The sequence below is a fragment of the Somniosus microcephalus genome, chromosome 10, assembly GCF_052327205.1.
Source record: "Somniosus microcephalus isolate GS21.2 chromosome 10, FLI_Smic_1.0, whole genome shotgun sequence".
Taxonomy (NCBI): Eukaryota; Metazoa; Chordata; class Chondrichthyes; order Squaliformes; family Somniosidae; genus Somniosus; species Somniosus microcephalus.
In genome coordinates, this window is record NC_140996.1 from 238,206,823 (window position 1) to 238,227,305 (window position 20,483).

A 20,483-nucleotide genomic window follows, 5' to 3' on the forward strand; every position below is an offset into this window, starting at 1 on the left:
GGTCAGACCGGCTCACTCAGTACAGGCTGGGGATGGAGCCTGGGCCTTTCCTGCCCGGCGTGGCCCCGGATTCAGTTACCTGGATACACTGGTTGTTGCTGTCGGCGACCACAATACGGTTATTCCCCGAGGCGGAGATTCCCTGTAGGTTGGTGAACTCCCCTTTCTCTCGGCCCCTGGTCCCTAACCGCAAAAAACACACAAAATTAGCATCCGGTAACTAAACCCTCGAACCAACTAATACAGCGCGGCAACGGGCCGCGGCAAGGAGCCACGGCAACGGGCCGCAGCAACGGACCACGGCAAGGAGCCACGGCAACGGACCGCGGCAACGGGCCGCGGCAAGGAGCCACGGCAACGGACCACGGCAACGGGCCGCGGCAACGGACCGCGGCAACGGACCGCGGCAACGGACCACGGCAACGGACCACGGCAACGAACCACGGCAACGAACCACGGCAACAACATAGAGAACATAGAAAAATGTGAGCAGGAGTAGGCCATTCAGCCCTTCGAGCCTGTTCCGCCATTCAATATGATCATGGCTGATCCTCTATCTCAATACCATATTCCTCTATCTCAATACCATATTCCCGCTTTCTCCCCATACCCCTTGATGCCTTTTGTGTCTAGAAATCTATCTATCTCCTTCTTAAATTTATTCAGTGACTAGGCCTCCACAGCCTTCTGTGGTAGAGAATTCCACAGGCTCACCACCCTCTGAGTGAAGAAACTTCTCCTCATCTCAGTCCTAAATGTCCTACCCCGAGACTGTGAGCCCTCGTTCTAGACCCCCCAGCCAGGGGAAACATCCTCGCTGCATCCAGTCTGTCTAGCCCTGTCAGAATTTTATACGTTTCAATGAGATCCCCTCTCATTCGTCTAAACTCTAGTGAATACAGGCCTAGTCAGAGGTCGAACTCCAAACCATCGTCAACACCTTCACCGAAGCGTACGAGAGCATGAGCCTTACACTAAACATCCATAAGACAAAGGTCCTCTACCAACCTGCCCCCGCCACACAGTGCTGCCCCCGATTATCAAAATCCACGACAAGGCCTTGGACAACGTGGACCACTTTCCATGCCTCGGGAGCCTACTGTCAAAAAGGGCAGACGTCGATGACGAAGTCCAACACCGCCTTCAGTGTGCCAGTGCAGCCTTTGGTCGCCTGAGGAAGAGAGTGTTTGAAGACCAGGACCTCAAACCCGGCACTAAGCTCGTGGTCTACAGAGCAGCAGTGATACCTGCCCTGCTGTATGCCTCAGAGACATGGACCATGTACAGCAGGCACCTCAAAGCACTGGAGAGGTACCACCAACGCTGCCTCCGCAAGATCCTGCAAATCCATTGGCAGGATAGGCGCACCAACATCAGTGTTCCTGCTCAGGCCAACATCCCCAGCATCGAAGCTTTGACCACGCTCGATCAGCTCCGATGGACGGGTCACATCATCCGCATGCCTGATATAAGACTCCTAAAACAAGCGCTCTACTTGGAGCTCCGGCACAGCAAGAGAGCCACCGGTGGACAGAGGAAACGCTTCAAGGACACCCTCAAAGCCTCCTTGAAAAAGTGTAACATCCCCACCGACACCTGGGAATCCCTGGCCCAAGACCGCACAAAGTGGAGGAGAAGCATCCGGGAAGGCGCCGAACACCTCGAGTCTCTTCACCGGGAGCAAGCGGAAGCCAAGCGCAGGCAGCGCAAGGAGCGCACGTCAACCCAAGCACCCCACCCACCCACCCCTTCAACCACCGTCTGCCCCACCTGTGACAGAGACTGTAGGTCCCGCATTGGACTCATCAGTCACCTGCGAACTAATTTTTAATGTGGAAGCAAGTCATCCTCGGTTCCGAGGGACTGCCTAAGAAGAGAAGAAGAGTCGGCCCAATCTCTCCTCATACGACAGTCCTGCCATCCCAGGAATCAGTCTGGTGAATCTTCGCTGCACTCCCTCTATGGCAAGTTTTTCCTTTCTTAGGTAAGGAGACCAAAACTGCACACACTACTCCAGGTGTGGTCTCACCAAGGTCCTGTACAACTGTAGTAAGACATCCTTGCTCCTGTACTCAAATCCTCTTGCAATGAAGGCCAACATACCATTTGCCTTCCTAACTGCTTGCTGCACCTGCATGTTTGCTTTCAGTGACTGGTGTAAAAGGACACCCAGGTCCCTTTGTACATCAGCATTTTCCAATCTATCACCATTTAAATAATACTCTGCCTTTCTGTTTTTCCTACCGAAGTGGATAATTTCACATTTATCCACGTTATACTGTATCTGCCATGTATTTGCCCAACTTGTCTAAATCGCCTTGAAGCCTCTTTGCATCCTCCTCACAGCGCATGGTGTATTGATTTCTTTGTGGGTTCAATGACGAGACATTTATGAAAGAGAATGAGTTTTAATCTAAAGTCTGTTCAACTCAGTTAACAGCGTTCAGGAGACATCATGTTAGAAATCCATCTAGAACGAAACCGAAACTAAACTAACTGCCTTGCTTCTCTCGGTCACATGCCCTCTGCTGGTCAGGTACAAGCAATCAATCAGGCAACTATGCTGGTAAGGCATGATAATCAAATAGGCAAATAACATCACTATTTGCTGATATCATTACATCTCCTTTTCTTAAAACAAAAGTATTTTACTTTTAACTAACAACATGTTTTCTTTGTATTAATCTGCATTTTAACTGTAACACTTAATGAACTTACATTATCATTATCATGATCAAGGTTTTTTAACCTTGCTTTGTGTGTTCACATGAAATATGTAAATACACTAGAACTTGAAGAAAGAATAAGATAACATTACTTCCTTCTATAACAATAGTCCTTAAATTTGCTCAATGAGTCTCTCAGGAGGCTTCACGTGTCTTGAGGATTTTCTGATTGATTGTCCTTGAATCTGAGTTGTTGCCCCAGATGATTGGTTCTCAGCTGTGTGATCAGGTTGTTCAACAGTATCAGTCTTTTGACTTGCTGTGGCTGGTCCCATGAGAAGATCCCGATGATTTCTTCTCAGAACAGCACCCTCATCTGTCTGAATGGTGTATGATCTTGGTTGAACTTCACTCAGGACAGTTCCCTTCTGAGTCCATGTGTTTGTTTTGTCTTTGAACCTTACTTGGTCACCAGTGTGGAGTTCAGGTAGGTTTTGTGTTCCTCTGTCATAGTAGTACTTTTGCTTTTCTTTCTGTTGTTCTTTGAACTTCCTCACTTTCTCCCCCTCTTTTATTTTCAGGAGGTTCTCCGGGATGGGTAGGTTTGACCTTAGCCGACGTCCCATCAGGAGTTGGGCTGGTGACATACCACACTCGAGCGGCGTTGTGCGGTATACAAGCATGCTCTGGTAGAAGTCAGTTCCACTGTCTTTTGCCTTGTACATCAGTCTTTTCACTGTCTGGACCGATTTTTCCACTAGTCCATTGGACTGTGGATAGTGAGGACTTGACGTTGTGTGGACAAAGTCCCACTCTTTGGCAAAGTGTCGGAAACTTGCATTGTAAAACTGAGGGTCCGTTGTCTGTGAAGACCTCGCTTGCCACGCCATGTCTGGAGAATATGGCTTTCATACATGTTATCACAGCATCTGCAGTGGTGGTGTGCAGTCTACAAACCTCTGGATACAGGGAGTAATAGTCTGTGACTACAAGATAGTCCTTCCCTTGACATACGAATAGGTCAGCGCCTACCTTCTGGTAAGGTCTGTCTGGTGCTGGGTGTGGCTTTAGTGGTTCTACCGGATTGCTTGCTCGATATTTCAGGCATATTGTGCAGTTTCACACCTCATTTGTCACATCTTGGTTGATTCGTGGCCAGTACATCACCTCTCGTGCTCTTTTCTTACACTTTTCGATTCCCAGATGTCCTCCATGGATCTTTTTTAGCATCTCTCTTCTCAGACTCTTTGGGATAACTATTTTACTTCCTTTGTAGATGATGTCTTCGACCACTGATAGTTCCGCCCTGCAGTTCCAGTACTCTGCTATATCAGGTGAGCAGTCTTGCTTCATGTTGGGCCATCCATCCAAGATGCTTTTTCTCAGTTGTCTCATTGTTTCATCTTTGTTTGTCTCAGTCTTTATGAGCTCCATTTTTGCATCTGCTATGGGCAGTGCACTTGTGATCATGTCCACGTATGGCGTTTCACTTTGTCATCCATTGTGGTGTTTGCGGGCTCACTTGGGTCTACAGCTCTGGACAATGTGTCTGCTGTATACATCAGCTTACCCGGTGTGTACGCAACATTCAGTGTATAGCGTTGCAGCCTGATCATCATTCTTTGTATTCTAAGCGGACAGCTATTTAGTGGCTTTTGGAACAATGCAATCAAGGGCTTATGGTCAGTCTCTACACTGATTGCTTGTCTGCCACAAACTGGTGAAATCTTTCACAGGCGTATGTGATGCTGAGCAGCTCCTTTTCTATTTGAGCATATCGCGTCTCCGTGTCTGTCATTGAGCGCGATGCATATGCAATAGGTTGCCAGTAGTCATATTGTTGTAGAAGAACGGCACCGAGCCCACTCTGTGATGCATCTGATGATATCTTGATGGGTCTCGCTGGGTCATAAAACCTCAGAACTGGTTCCTCTGTGAGCAGTTTCTTTAGATTGCTCCATGACTTCTCATGCTCATGATTCCATTCCCATTCTATGTTCTTTTCAGTTAGTCTTCTCAGTGGCGCCATCTTTTCTGAGAGGTTGGATATGAATTTCCCCATGTAGCTGATCATTCCATTAAACCTCTGCACATCCTTTTTGCATTGTGGCTTTGGCATATTCTCAATGGCGGACACCTTTCTGGGATCTGGTCTGATGCCCTCACTGCTAAGGATATCTCCCACGAATGTCAGTTCTGTCACCCCGAGCTGGCATTTCTCTCTATTCAGCTTCAGGTATGTTTTCCTTGTTGCTTCCAGCACTTTTTTCAGTCTCTCGTCATGCTCAGTTCTCGTGGTTCCCCATACTATGATGTCATCCATTGATGTATCAACTCCCTCCAGGTGCTCATAGATCATATGGATAGTCTTGTGATACACTTCAGGAGCTGAGGCAATGCCAAATGGTAACCTTAGGAATCTGTATCTGCCAAATGGACTGTTGAACGTGCACAGTCTTGAACTTGCTTCGTCCAGCTTCATCTGCCAAAATCCTGATGATGCATCTAACTTGCTGAAATATTTTGCATTTGCAAACTGTGCCATGATTTCCTCACGTGTAGGAAGCTTGAAGTGCTCTCTCTTTATTGCTCTGTTTAGATCTCTTGGATCCAGGCAAATTCTGAGCTTTCCATTCTTTTTGTCCACTACGATGAGGGAACTCACCCACTCAGTTGGCTCATCTATCTTCTGAATCACGTTCAGGCTTTCCATCCTGTCCAACTCTGCCTTCAGTTGCTTTTGAAGAGCAAACGGAACTTTTCTGCATGGACGTATGACCGGTGTCATACTTTTATCTACTCTGATCGTGTGTTCTCCTGGAATGCAGCCTAGACCCTTAAATAGGTCGTTGTACTCTTTCATGAGTTCATCATAGACTGTCTCTCCTTCGCTTTCCACAACGAGGACTCTCTTTACCAGGTTCAGTCTCTCACAGGCTTTTAAACCTAGTATGGCTTGCACATCCTTTGGCACCACGATTAACGCTAGCGTGTGCTCTCTGTCCTTGTGTGTTACTTTGACAATGCATCTTCCTTTCACTGGTATATCAGTACCTGAGTATCCTGTCACTTTCACTTTTATTCCATGTATCTTTGGTCTGGGTCTAATTTTCTTAAAATCAGTCTCTGCTATCACATTAACTTGTGCTCCAGTATCCAATTTAAATGGAATGTGTATGTCATTCACTTTTAGTGTCAACATCCAGTCTCTTTCTTCTTTTTTGTTTTCAGACACAACATCTACATTGAACTCCTCTATGTCGCTTTCATCTACTGCATGGACCTTGCTTTGTTGCGCTTGGTTCTTACAGCAACGGGCATAATGGTTGTTCTTGTTGCAACTATTGCATGTTTTACCATATGCTGGACACTTTCTTGGTGGATGTTGTGTACCGCATCGACTACATGACTTTCGATTGTCCCTTTCATTTTCGTTCGCTGGCCACGCCTCTTTTTTCATATTGGCGCTCTTTTTGTTAAACGGTTTGTGTCCGTTCTTACTCACTGCATCCACGTTGCAGCTATTGTCACTGAACAGCTCCTTTGCCTGCAACTTCACAGTCTCTGTAGCCCTACACAGTGCTATGGCTTTTCCCAGGTCTAGATCATGCTCTCTTAGCAGTCTTTCCCTTAGACCATTATCTGGAATACCACACACCAGTCTGTCTTTTATCAGCGAGTCTGTCAGTCCCCCAAATTCACACGTTTTGCTTCTGTTTCTCAGTTCAGTCACATACTGATCAATAGTCTCACCCGTTTTCTGTACACATGTGAAAAATCTGTACCTCTCAAACGTCACGTTACTTTCAGGTATGCAGTAGGCCTCAAACTGTTCCATTATTTTATCTAGCTTCATTTTGTCTCCATTAACAGCGAATGTGAAGTTATTATACACCTCCACCGCTTCATCACCCACGACATGTAAGAACAGTGACGATTTCCTTTTATTACTTTTCTCGTCAGCTCCGATTGCTGATAAATACAACCCCACACGTTGTTTGAACCTTCTCCAATTTTCAGCCACATTACCTGTCAACTGAAGCGTCGCCGGTGGGAGTAAACCTTCCATTTCTCACTTCGTTAGCTATTCTCCAATGGTAAGCAATGATGTTCTCTTTTGGCTTGCTAATCTGTGGAGAGCTGATTTAACTTCAGAATTTTTCTCTTCATTTCTTTCAGCCACTTCTGACACCATGTATTGATTTCTTTGTGGGTTCAATGACGAGACATTTATGAAAGAGAATGAGTTTTTATCTAAAGTATGTTCAACTCAGTTAACAGCATTTACAGGAGACATCATGTTAGAAATCCATCTAGAACGAAACTGAAACTAAACTAACTGCCTTGCTTCTCTCGGTCACATGCCCTCTGCTGGTCAGGCACAAGCAATCAATCAGGCAACTATGCTGGTAAGACATGATAATCAAACAGGCAAATAACATCACTATTTGCTGATATCATTACACATGGTAACAACCATGGCAACGGGCCATGGGAACAGGCCACGGCAACGAGCCACGGCAACGGGCCACGGCAACGGGCCATGGCAACGAGCCACGGCAACGGGCCACGGCAACGGGCCATGGCAACGGTCCCCCTTACCCAGTCTGGGCCTACATGTGAATCCAGTCCCACACGATGTGGTTCACTCTCGATGCCCTCAGGGGATCGAGAGATGGATGATGAATATCGGCCTCCCCGTCTCACCCCCACCCAGAGAACAAAGAAATTAAATATCGCTTGAGAAGCCAGTATTCCATTCTGGGCGGGTTTATTTCAAAATAGAATATTTTGTTCAACTTTAGGAAGGAAGTCAAGGCCTTAGAGAGGGAGCAGAAGAGATTCCTTTTTTTTATTTGTTCCTGAGATGTGGGCGTCACTGGCAAGGCCAGCATTTATTGCCCATCCCTAATTGCCCTTGAGAAGGTGGTGGTGAGCTGCCTTCTTGAACCGCTGCAGTCCGTGTGGTGAAGGTGCTCCCACAGTGCTGTTATAGGGAGTTTCAGGATTTTGACCCAGCGATGATGAAGGATCGGCGATATACTTCTAAGTCAGGATGGTGTGTGACTTGCAGGGGAATTTGGAGGTGGTGGTGTTCCCATGCGCCTGCTGCCCTTGTCCTTCTAGGTGGAAGAGGTCGCGGGTTTGGGAGGTGCTGCCGAAGAAGCCTTGGCGAGTTGCTGCAGTGCATCTTTTAGATGGTACACACTGCAACCACGGTGCGCCGGTGGTGGAGGGAGTGAATGTCGTTGAATGGCGGAGCAGGCTCGAAGGGCCGAATGGCCTACTCCTGCTCCTATCTTCTATGTTTCTATGTTAAGGTGGTGGATGGAGAGCCAATCAAGTGGGCTGCTTTGTCCTGGATGGTGTCGAGTTTCTTGAGTGTTGTTGGAGCTGCACTCATCCAGGCAATGGGAGGATTCCAGAGGTGAGAGGGTTTAGCTATGAATAGGAATGAGAGAAACTGAGTCTCTTCATTAGAAGAGAGACGGTTAAGCGGGATCTGATGGAGTTTCACCAAATAGTGGATGCATTGGTTTTGATCTTCCAAAAGTCCCTAGATTCTAGAATGCTCCCAGCGAATTGGAAGGTCGCAAATGTAACACTGTGGCGGTACCACTGGTTGTCCCTTACATTGAGACACATAATTCCCTTTAACTTACCTCACTGTATGTACTTAACTTACTTATGTATGTATAACTTACCTGTTGGGGCTATTGCCCCTTTAACTTACCTGTTGGGCCGTTGCCCCTTTAAGAGGCGACCTAACGCGCTGAGGTCACGCATCACGTGACGCATGCGCGCTGGCTGCCGGCCCGACTCGGTCTTCCAAGACGGCCGCCGGCACAGCCCGGCCTACCGCGACTTCGGCCGCATCGGCCAGCTGACGGGAGCGACGTGATCTCCCGCTCCCGCGGCAAGCACCGGCACAGCCTGGCCTCGCGACCTCGGCCTCAACAGCCAGCTTCCGTACCGGGGAGATGCACCGATGCAACAGCGCAGGTCACGTGACCGCCTAAGCGCACGCGAACGTGCTGACGTCACGACACGGTCACGTGACGCCCAAAGCGTGGGAACACACAGCAGAGCGTGATGACGTCATCACGCTCTCCACAGGACTGCGAACTCAGTCCTCGTGGAGTCCCCGCTGGGACAAGACCTACACCATGGTGCTCCTACAGTCAGCCATCTTACCTGCTGTAATTAGCCTGTTCCTGTAAATAAACAACTTATTTATAGTTCGTCGAAGTCAAACTCTCTTATTTAGTGGCGATCTACACGAACCGCTACAACACCACTATTCAAGAAAGGAGGGAGGGAAAAAACAAGGAACTACAGGCCAGTTAGCCTGACATCAGTCATCAATGGACAGCCATTGCTGGAATCCAATGTTAAGGAAGTGGTATCAGGGCACTTAAAAAATCATAACATGATTAGGCAGAGTCAACATGGTTTTATGAAAGGGAAATCGTGTTTGACAAATTTATTAGAGTTTTTTGAGGATGTAACTGGCAGGGTAGATAAAGGGGAACCAGTGAATGTAATATATTTGGATTTCCAAAAGGCATTCGATAAGGTGCCACGTAAAAGGTTATTACACAAGATTAGGGCTCATGGAGTTGGGGGTAATATTGTAGCATGGATCGAGAACAGAAAACAGAGAGTCGGGATAAACGGATGTTTTTCAGGTTGGCCGGCTGTAACTAGTGGGGTGAGTGTTGGGGCCTCAGCTATTTACAATCTATATTAATGATCTAGATGAAGGGGCCGAGTGTAATGTATCCAAGTTTGCTGATGATACAAAGCTAGGTGGGACAGTAAGCTGTGAGGAGAACACAGAGTCTGCAAAGGGATATAGATAGACTGAGTGAGTGGGCAGTAAGGTGGCAGATGGAGTAAAATGTGGGGAAATGTGAGGTTATTCACTTTGGTAGGAAGAATAGAAAAACAGAATATTTTTTAAACGGTGAGAAACTTTCAAATGTTGGTGTTCAGAGAGATTTGGGTCCTCGTGCAAGAAACACAGAAAGCTAGCATGCAGGTACAGCAAGCAATAAGGAAGGCAAATGGCCTGTTGGCCTTTATTGCAAGTGGGTTGGAGTATAAGAGTAAGGAAGTCTTGCTCCAATTGTACAGGGCCTTGGTGAGACCACACCTGGAGTACTGGGCACAGTTCTGGTCTCCTTATCTAAGGAAGGATATACTTGCCTTGGAGGCGGTGCAACGAAGGTTCACTAGATTGATTCCTGGGATGAGAGGGCTGTCCTATGAGGAGAGATTGTGTAGAATGGGCCGATACTCTCTGGAGTTTAGAAGAATGAGAGGTGATCTCATTGAAACGTACAAGATTCTGAGGGGGATTGACAGGGTCGATGCTGAGAGGCTGTTTCCCCTGGCTGGAGAGTCTAGAACCAGGGGTCACAGTCTCAGGATAAGGGGTAGGCCATTTAAGACCGAGATGAGGAGGAATTTCTTCACTCAGAGGTTTGTGAATCTTTGGAATTCTCTATCACAGAAGGCAGTTGAGGCCAATTCATTAAATATACTCAAGAAGGAGTTGGATATATTTCTTAAGGCTAAAGGGATTAAGGGATGTGGGGAGAAAGCAGGGACAGGGTACTGAATTTGGATGATCAGCCATGATCGCATTGAATGGCGGAGCAGGCTCGAGGGGCCGTATGGTTGACTCCTGCTCCATTTTTACGTTCTTAAATGTGATCTGGTAAATCAGAGAAACAGTATTCCTGGTTGGTGACTCGGAAATAGATAGCAGGAATCAGCAACTGCATTTCTGTAGCACCTTTCACATCCTCCCAAAGCGCTTTACAACCAGTGGAGTACTTTTGAAGTGTAGTCACTGTTGTCTCTCTCACTCCCCCAGTCTCTCTCTCTCCCCCAGTCTCTCTCTCCCCCAGTCTCTCTCTTTCTCTCTCTCCCCCAGTCTCTCTCTCCCTCGTTCACTCTCTCTCTCTCTCCCTCTCTCTCTCCCTCTCTCTATCTCCCTCTCAATTCAATTCAATTCAATTCAATTTGCTTTATTGGCATGATGACAAGATACATCTTATGTTGCCAAAGCACAGAAAAACATGTATGATTGAACACGTAAACGCAGATCTAGACATTCAGGCCTAGAAATTCAGTGGCCTGCGCCACCAGTTTGCGCCCAAAGAGGGCTTTTGCGCCACTGTGCAAACCTACCGCGATATTTAGCGGGGCGCTAATGGCGGCGTTAGCCAGTAGCGCTGCGCCGCCACCGATGACGTCATTGGTGTGCGCAGCGCCCCGCTATCGCCCCGCTGGCCATATTTGGTTGCTGCCACCTCCCCCGCGCCGGCCGCAAACAGCGACCGGTACACGGGGCCTACCTGTGCCGGTACTGGGGCGAGTTAAGGTGGAGGTGCGGCCGGCCACTTTTTCGGCGGCCGCCTGCCCGCACCTCCGTCCCCGGCCTCCTACACCCCCTACCCCACGGCATTGCCGTCTGTTTCCAGAGAGCCCGGCACTTCTCCTTGGTGCCGGGCTCATTTGCCGGCACTCGCGAGCGGGGATCGCGCTGTTGCAGGGACCTCCCGCTTAAGAGTGAGAGGAAGGCCTGCAGTACCGCAGGCTGCCATGCCGCAGCGGGTGGCACTGCGGCACTTTGCACGCCGATATTCAGTTTCAGCGCCCCAAGCGGGGCGCCGAAACCCTTGTTTAGCGGCCGGCTTCCACTTGGGGCGCTGAAACTGAATTTCCCGCTGGCGCAAGTGGCTCCGCGCGCAGCGGTAATTCCGGCGCCCAGGCGAGCTGGGCGCCCCTAACTGAATTTCTAGGCCACAATGTATAGACAAATATACCCATGTATACCTAGATATACACACAAATAATATACATATAATCTTTTCTTAGATTTAATGTGTCACTGGTTGTCCCTCTGCTTATGGCAAGCTGTAACATAGTTTGCCGCTAAAGTTATGCATTTTCTCTGTTCCCCTAATAGGTATGGGAGTTTTTGGTGGTCATTCAAATATTTGAATTCATGGCATATTTTTATGAATTTGGGGTAGAAATTCCCCCTTATGTCCTGATAGTTTCCACAAGTTGTGAGGAAGTGCATCTCTGTCTCCACCACTCCCTGACTGCAGCGAGAGCATATCCTGTCCTCTCTTGGCAGCCAGGTCTGCCTATGTCTGCCTTTTTCGATGGCCAGGCTATGCTCACTAAGTCTGTACATTGTCAAGGTTTTTCTCAGTTTGCTATCTTTTACCATGGTCAGGTATTCAGCCATGGTGTATTGTCTGTTTAGGGCCAAATAGCAATCGAGTTTGTTTTGGGTTTTTGTCGTTTCTATCCAATAGGTCAAATATTTTTCCTTTTGTTTAGTGACAATTGTGTTGGGTCAAATTCTCTGTGCTAGGATGTCACTGTCCTGGGGCTGATTATTATTAGTAGTGTTAGTAGTTACTTCACTGAGTCCCAGGATTAGTTGATTGAGGGGACTCTTCTCTATGATCATCTCTTGGCATTTCAGGGCTTCGTAATGATAGCAGTGGGGGTTGCTCATTTTTAGGTGTTTCCAAAATTTGATGGCTCTTTTTTGGATGTTAATTAGTAGTGGATATTGGCCTAGTTCTGCCCTGCATTCTGCCCTCTCTCCCTGTCACTCTCTCTCTCCCTCAGTCTCTCTCTCTCTCTCTCCCAGTCTCTCTCTCTCTCTCCCCTTCAGTCTCTTTCTTTCACCCAATTCTCTTTCTCTCTCTCCCAGTCTCTCTCTCTCTCTATCTCTCTCTCTCCCAGTCTCTCTCTCTCTCTGCCCCAGTCTCTCTCTCCCTCTCCCCCCAGTCTCTTTCTTTCACCCAATTCTCTCTTTCTCTCTCTCCAAGTCTCTCTCTCTCTCTCCCCCAGTCTCTCTCTCTCCCCCAGTCTCTCTCGCTCTCTCTCTCTCACCCTCTCTCTCTATCTCTCTCCCAGGCTCTCTCTATCTCTCCCCCAGTCTCCCTCTCTCTCTCTCTCTCCCCGTCTCTTTCTCTCTTTCTGCCCAGTCTCTCTCTCTCTCCCAGCCTCTCTCTATCTCTCACCCAGTCTCCCTCGCTCTCTCTCCCCGTCTCTTTCTCTCTTTCTGCCCAGTCTCTCTCTCTCTCACCCTCTCTCTCTATCTCTCCCCGTCTCTCTCTCTCTCTCTTTCCCCCAGTCTCTCTCTCTCTCTCCCCCCAGTCTCGCTCTCTCTCTCCCAGTCTCTCTCTCTCCCCAGTCTCTCTCTCTCTCTCTCCCCCCAGTCTCTCTCTCTCTCTCCCGCCCAGTCTCTCTCTCTCTCTTCCAGTCTCTCTCTCTCTCTCACCCTCTCTCTCTCAGTCTCTCTCTCTTCCCCCGTCTCTCTCTCCACCAGTCTCTCTCTCTTTCTTCCAGTCTCTCTCTCTCTTTCTCCCAGTCTCTCACTCTCTCCCTGCCCAGTCTCTCTCTCCCCGCCCTGTCTCTCTCTCTGTAGTGTATGTACTTTGCAGAAGGAACTATATTCTGCAGCCCCTGTATACTGCAGTACCAGTAGTGACCACCCCTGTATATAAGCCTGTGTAGTAACTTTGTATGGTAGTTCCAGTTATGTCTCCACTCAGTAAACACCTGTTGTAACCAACTCCTGCAGTCCGTGTCTCAATTACACACGGACTTAATGCTGGCGACGAGCAGATCCGAACTTACCTACAGTTCTGCACCACCTCATGGGGATCCATCCCTGAAGCGAAGTTGTCAGAGGTCGAGGCCAGAAGAAAGGAAAAAAAAAAAAAGACACGGGCGTCGACCGTGGGCAACCGCCCTCTGATTCATCGGAGTTGAAGATTTGCAGGAGAGGCTGTCGAGAGCGGGGCTTGGTTATCCTGTCTATGGTGTTCCAGCTAATCGGGCTGGTGGCAGGCAGTACACTGATCCTTCCTGGGCTGCGGCGGTCTGGAGCTCGAGCGGGTGGCTTTGCAACGGGGCCGAGCAGCATTGTCGGGAAGAGGAGAGAGAGAGAGGGTGGAGCACACAGGGCGCGGCCGGTGCTACGAAGCCGGGCAGCGTACAGACCCGAGAAGAGGGAGGAAAGTGTCCCGGAGGGTTTGCTCTGACGACGGGAAAATAAAAGAAATTAGAAGCGCAGAAAGCCGCGAGGAGCTGCAGTTTGCCACGGGGACCGCGGAGAGCGGCGTTAGCAGCAGCGCGGGGGGGAAGTGCGCGAAGACCATAGGGCGTCGCCATCAAGGCATAAAAACGGCAGCAACAGCGGTAGCAGCAGCGGAGAAGACAGAAAGCGCGGGAGGTGCCATCTTAATCCAGCGGGGAAGAAGGCAAAGCGCGGGAGGCACCATTTTGTTCAATCGGGGAAGAAGGCAAAGCGCGGGAGGCGCCATCTTAGATTTCCAAGATGCCGAAGACTGGCAATATCACTGCCTTCGATAATGCAATAGAAGACTGGACCACATATGTGGAAAGAGTCGAAGTATATTGCAAGGCAAACGAAGTAGCCGATGAGAAAAAGGCATCGATACTACTAAACTTAATGGGCGCAAGAACGTACGGCCTATTGCGGAACCTGATCACTCCAGCCAAACCGATGGCGAAGAGTTTTAACGAAATTGTTGATATCCTACAGGAACACCTAAATCCTACACCGCTGCTGATAGCAAAAAGATTTAAATTCCACAAGAGAAATCAGCATAAAGACGAGAGCAATGCTGATTACCTTACGGAACTACGCAAGCTATCAAAGCACTGCCAGTTCGGAGCAGGACTGGCAGATACCCTACGGGACAAATTTGTCTGTGGACTCCTGAGTGAAGGAACCCAGAAGAGGTTACTCTCAGAGAAAGAGCTGACGCTAGATAAGGTTTTCAGCGTGGCAGTATCGTACGAAGCAGCAGCAAGGGGAGCTGCGGAAATACAGCAAAAGCCACAGGAATACGGCACCCATGAAATGACACGGGGATTGGAAAATTTTATCGCTGTGGCAGAACAACCCATGACCAGAAGGACTGCTGGTCCAAGGACAAAATATGCAAGCAATGCGGAAAGATGGGACACATTGCACGAGTTTGCAGGTCTGGGAAGAAGACTAACGACAACAAAAAGGCTACTAAGGAACAGTACAGGAAAGTACAAAAGATGACGGACAGTAGTTCCGAAGACCAGAAGAGCGATAGTGAATCCGGGAACAAGAGACTAAGCTGTCTCAAACTTCACAACGTAATCGCAAAAGAGGATCACCGAACCATTTGGGTCACCCTCACAATAGCAGGGTCCCAAGTCAAAATGGAATTGGATACAGGATCAGCCCTGACCGTCATGAACCGACGAGACTACGAGCGGCTATTCTCACACATACCCTTGAAAGAGACATCCATTGTCTTGAAGACGTATACGGGGCAGAAAGTATACCCCAGAGGGAATATAAGGGTGCCTGTCGAATACAACGGCAAGGAAATACAGAAATTGTATCTGTACATACTGCAAGATGGTGGACCACCGTTATTGGGACGTGAATGGATCAGAAAGATAAGTTTAGACTGGCACTCCATTCAGGCACTGACTGTGGCTGGTAAAAAGGATGACGACGTCACACCTGGATGATTGTCAAAAATCTTAGCTAACGCTAAAGAGGTATTTCAACAAGAACTGGGAACTCTTAAAGGCGTAACCGCCTCGATAAAAATAGAAGAGAATGCAATTCCCAAGTTTTTCAAAGCAAGACTGGTACCGTATGCAATTCGCCCAGCCGTCGAGGCAGAGCTGGAGAATCTGGAGAATGCAGGCGTGTTATCTAAGGTAGACTGGAGCGAGTGGGCGACACCCATCGTTCCTGTCATGAAAAACACGTTAAACAATAAGTCTGAGGAGCCAAGGAAGATTCGCATCTGTGGGGACTTCAAGGTGACGGTGAACCCAGTCCTTCACACAGTACAGTATCCTCTCCCGAGGATAGAAGATATTTTCGCCTCACTATCTGGAGGGAAGCGTTTTACAAAAATTGACCTAGCACAAGCATATTTGCAGATGGAGGTTGAAGAATCCTCTAGGAAGTATCTCACGATAAACACTCACAAAGGTCTTTACCAGTATAATCGACTGGTATTCGGAGTAGCATCAGCTCCGGCGATATGGCAAAGAGCGATGGAACAAGTCCTGCAAGGGATTCCGGGGACTCAGTGTTACTTGGACGACATCCTAGTGACAGGTGAAAATGACAGTGAACACCTTGCCAACCTAGAGCAGGTGCTCACTAGACTAAGAGAACATGGGCTACGAGCCAATCGCCCCAAGTGCGAGTTTTTTAAGAAACAGATATCGTATTGTGGCCACATGATTGATGAAGAGGGGTTACATAAGTCCCCTGACAAAATTGAAGCGGTAGTTAAGGCTCCAGTGCCTGAAAATGTGTCGCAACTGAGGTCATTCCTCGGATTGGTGAATTACTACCATAAGTTTTTGCCGAATTTGTCCACAATTCTGCACCCACTGAACGCCCCACTACAAACTGGAGTAGCATGGAAATGGAGCGATGAATGTAAGCGGGCCTTTCAGAAGAGTAAAGACCTAATCACTTCAAGAGAAGTATTGGCTCACTACAACCCATCACTACCGATAAGACTGGCGTGTGATGCGTCTCCCTACGGCATTGGAGCAGTACTGTCACATAAATTCCTTGATGGTTCAGAGAGGCCGATAGCTTTTGCGTCACGCTCGTTAACTTCAGCCGAGCGTAACTACGCCCAGATTGACAGAGAGGCCCTCAGCCTGGTGTGGGGGGTGAAGAAGTTCAATCACTACCTGCACGGTCAGAAATTTACTCTACTAACTGATCATCAACCTCTTGTCTCCATTTTCAACCCTCAGAAGGGCGTCCCGATAATGACAGCACAACGGCTACAGAGGTGGTCCCTTTTCCTAGGGGCACACCAATATGACATCGAGTACAAAGGAACTAAACAGCATGGGAATGCTAATGGATTGTCGCGCCTACCGTTGCCGATGGTGGAAGAAGCACCTGCAGTGGATCCTGTGGAGATATTCCACTCGACCATAGTCGAATGTCTACCTGTGACGAATGCAAACATAGAAAAGGAAACACGGAATGACCCGACACTCTCCTGGGTCTATGATTTAACGGTGAAGGGATGGCCAGCACATGGCGAACCACTGTTGCCAGCATTCTTGCCGAGAAGAGAACAGCTGTCAGTGTGCAGAGGAACCTTGATGTGTGGATCCAGAGTAGTAATTCCACCCAAATTGAAGGATAGAGTGCTCAATGAGCTTCATGAGGGTCATCTGGGAGGGGTAAAAATGAAGAACTTAGCCAGAGCGTTTGTGTGGTGGCCGGGAATCGATAGAGAAATCGAAGAGATGACCAAGAGCTGTACAGGATGCCAGAAGGTCCAAAACGCCCCACCACAAGCCCCTCTACATCCATGGGAGTGGCCCTCATCTCCATGGCAAAGGGTGCACATTGATTTTGCTGGTCCATTTATGGACTCGATGTTTTTAATTGCGGTGGATGCACATTCAAAGTGGCCAGAGGTAATAAAAATGTCCTCAACCACCACAGAAAAAACTATCACAGTCTTACGAACCATATTCGCCAGAAATGGGCTGCCTGAACAGATTTGCTCTGACAATGGACCACAGTTTGTGTCTGAAGAGTTCCGGAGGTTCTTAAAGAACAATGGTGTTAAGCATTACACATCCGCCCCATATCATCCAGCGACCAATGGATTGGCTGAGAGGTTCGTTCAAACATTCAAGAAGGCTATCAAGGCAATGTGTAATGAAGATATACCCCTACAACACAAGGTGGACAACTTCTTGTTTGCCTACCGGAATGCGACACATGCGGTTACCAACCAAACTCCAGCCATGATGTTCTTCAATCGAAGACTACGATGCCGCTTGGATTTGGTTAAGCCAAACATCAGAAGAGATGTGGAGAACAGGCAGTTTCAGAATATGAATGAAAGGCCGACAGGAGTTTTAAGATAGGTCAACCAGTTTTGGCCCGGGACTACCGCACAGAGAAATGGCAGCCAGGAACGATCTGCACACGGCAAGGACCTCTAATGTATACCGTGGACGTTGGAGAGAGCATTGTAAGACGCCATGCTGACCAGATTCTAGAGTCACTGGAAAACGTCAAATCTACACCACGATCCTATACACCTGGTGATGAAACCGAAGTACCAATTGCATCTACCTCAGAATCGGTGATATTGGAAGCAGACGAACCAAACAACGACGTTGATCCCGAATCAACTTTGCCAGAAGAACCTGATACCCCAAAGAGGCGTTACCCAGACAGAATCAGGAAGCCTCCTCAAAGACTGAACTTATAATTGCTTAACTTCAGCTAATGTATCTAGCAACTGTAATTGTAAATATGTTATTTAATTATTAATCGAATGTTATGTACTGTTTAGCTAAAAGGGGAGGAATTGTAGTGTATGTACTTTGCAGAAGGAACTATATTCTGCAGCCCCTGTATACTGCAGTACCAGTAGTGACCACCCCTGTATATAAGCCTGTGAAGTAACTTTGCATAGTAGTTCCAGTTTTGTCTCCACTCAGTAAACACCTGTTGTAACACGGACATAATACTCTCTCTCCAGTCTCTCTCTCTCTCCCCAAATCTCTCTCTCTCTCTCTCCCCCAGTCTCTCTCTCTCTCCCCCAGTCTCTCTCTCTCCCGCAGTCTCTCTCTCTCTCTCTCTCTCTCTGTCCCTCTCTCTCAGCCCCCCAGTCTCTCTCTCTCCCCCAGTCAATATCTCTCTCACTCTCTCCCCGCCCAGTCTCTCTCTCTCTCCAGTCTCTCTCTCTCTCTCTCACCCTCTCTCTCCCCCAGTCTCTCTCTCTCTCCTCTAGTCTCTCTCTCCCCAGTCTCTCTCTCTCTCCCCCCGTCTCTCTCACTCTCTCTCGCTCTACCCGAGTCTCTCTCTCCCCCAGTCTCTCTCTCTCCCCCAGTCTCTCTCTCTCCCCCCGTCTCTCTCACTCTCTCTCGCTCTACCCGAGTCTCTCTCTCCCCCAGTCTCTCTCTCTCCCCCAGTCTCTCTCTCTCTCCCCGTCTCTCTCTCTCTCTCTCCCCAGTCTCTCTCTCTCTCTCTCCCCCAGTCTCTCTCTCTCCCTCCCCCAGTCTCTCTCTCTCTCCCTCTCCCCCCCAGTCTCTCTCCCTCTCTCTCCCCAGTCTCTCTCTCTCTCCCCCGTCTCTCTCTCTCTCTCTCCCCCTCTCTCTCCCCCAGTCTCTCTCTCTCCCTCTCCCAGTCTCTCTCTCTCTCTCTCTCCCCCCCAGTCTCTCTCTCTCTCTCTCCCCCAGTCTCTCTCTCTCTCTCCCCAGTCTCTCTCTCCCCCAGTCTCTCTCTCTCTCCCCCAGTCTCTCTCTCTCTCTCTCCCCGTCTCTCTCTCTCTCTCCCCCAGTCTCTCTCTCTCCCTCCCCCAGTCTCTCTCTCTCTCTCTCCCCCCAGTCTCTCTCTCTCTCCCCCCCAGTCTCTCTCTCTCTCTCTCCCCCAGTCTCTCTCTCTCTCCCGCAGTCTCTCTCTCTCCCCCAGTCTCTCTCTCCCCCCCAGTCTCTCTCTCTCTCTCTCCCCCCAGTGTCTCTCTCCCCCCAATCTCTCTCTCGCCCCATCTCTCCCTGTCACTCTCTCTATCTCTCCACCAGTCTCTCTCTCTCTATCTCTCTCTCTCTCTCTCCGTCACTCTCTCTCTCTCTTTCTCTCTTCCCCGTCGTTCTTTCTCTCTCCCCAGTCTCTCTCTCTCTCCCCAATCTCTATTTCTCTCTCTTCCCCAGTCTCTCTCTCTCTCCCCCAGTCTCTCTCTCTCTCTCTCCCCCAGTCTCTCTCTCTCTCTCCACCCAGTCTCTCTCTCTCTCTCTCCCCTAGTCATTCTCTCTCCCCCCCAGTCGCTCTCTCTCTTTCTCTCCCTTCTCTCTCTCTCTCTCTCCAGGGGAACCGGTAGATGTGGTATATCTGGATTTTCAGAAGGCCTTCGAGAAGGTCCCACACAAGAGGTCGGTGAACAAAATTAGGGCACACGGAATTGGGGGTAATATACTAGCATGAATTGAGAATTGGTTAACAGACAGAAAACAAAGAGTAGGGATAAACGGATCTTTTTCAGGTTGGCAGGCTGTGACTAGTGGAGTACCGCAAGGATCAGTGCTTGGGCCCCAGCTATTCACAATCTATATCAATGATTTGGATGAGGGGACTAAATGTAACATTTCCAAATTTGCTGATGATACAAAGCTAGGGCCCCGATTTTCGGCTTGTGTGGGGAATGGTCGGGTTTCCCTGAATGTGGGGTTTCTGACACACATAAAAAAGTGTCAGCCAGCTCCACGCAATTTTCCCTCAAGTGGCCAATTCATTCCCAGCATGTGGGCAGCCTTGCTAATTGTCCAAATCGAGTCAGAAATCCCCACAGTATGATGTCATCATTCATGGTGCTTTCAAGGTCCATAGCAAGCACTGCATCCTCTGAAGGCTTCCAGACGAACCATACAGGATGGCAGAGGAGCCTGCAGCAGCTGTGGCCAGTGCCAGACTCCGAGCTGCCTCCAAATTCGACGAGGCTTCACTGCAGGTATTATTGGATGGGGTTAGGGCCCACAGGGAGGTCCTCTTCCCTAGGTCAGGGAGGAAGAGGCCTCCCACTGAGACCAATGCTGCATGGATGCAGATGTCAGCAGATGCCAACTCGCTGGAATTCACCAGAAGAACCTTGGCATTACATCTCTAACTCCTTCCTTTACTCCCCCACAGTGCCATCCAGAGCCCCCGTCCTCACTGTGGAGGAGGAAGAGGCTGTGCAGCCAGACTCCTCAGAG

General features: G+C 48.9%; 1 protein-coding gene across 2 annotated transcripts in view; it reads right to left on the reverse strand.

Annotated features, from left to right (window-relative positions):
• Positions 1-6: 6 nt before the first annotated feature.
• Positions 7-20,483, reverse strand: part of LOC147112208 (tripartite motif-containing protein 2-like) — a 320,620-nt gene continuing 300,143 nt past the window's right edge. For both annotated transcript variants that reach the window (XM_085999868.1, XM_085999867.1), the window contains one exon: positions 7-183. In XM_085999868.1, the coding sequence (XP_085855994.1) occupies positions 17-183 (167 nt within the window). In that variant the 3' untranslated portion in view covers positions 7-16. The remainder of the gene's footprint in view (positions 184-20,483) is intronic.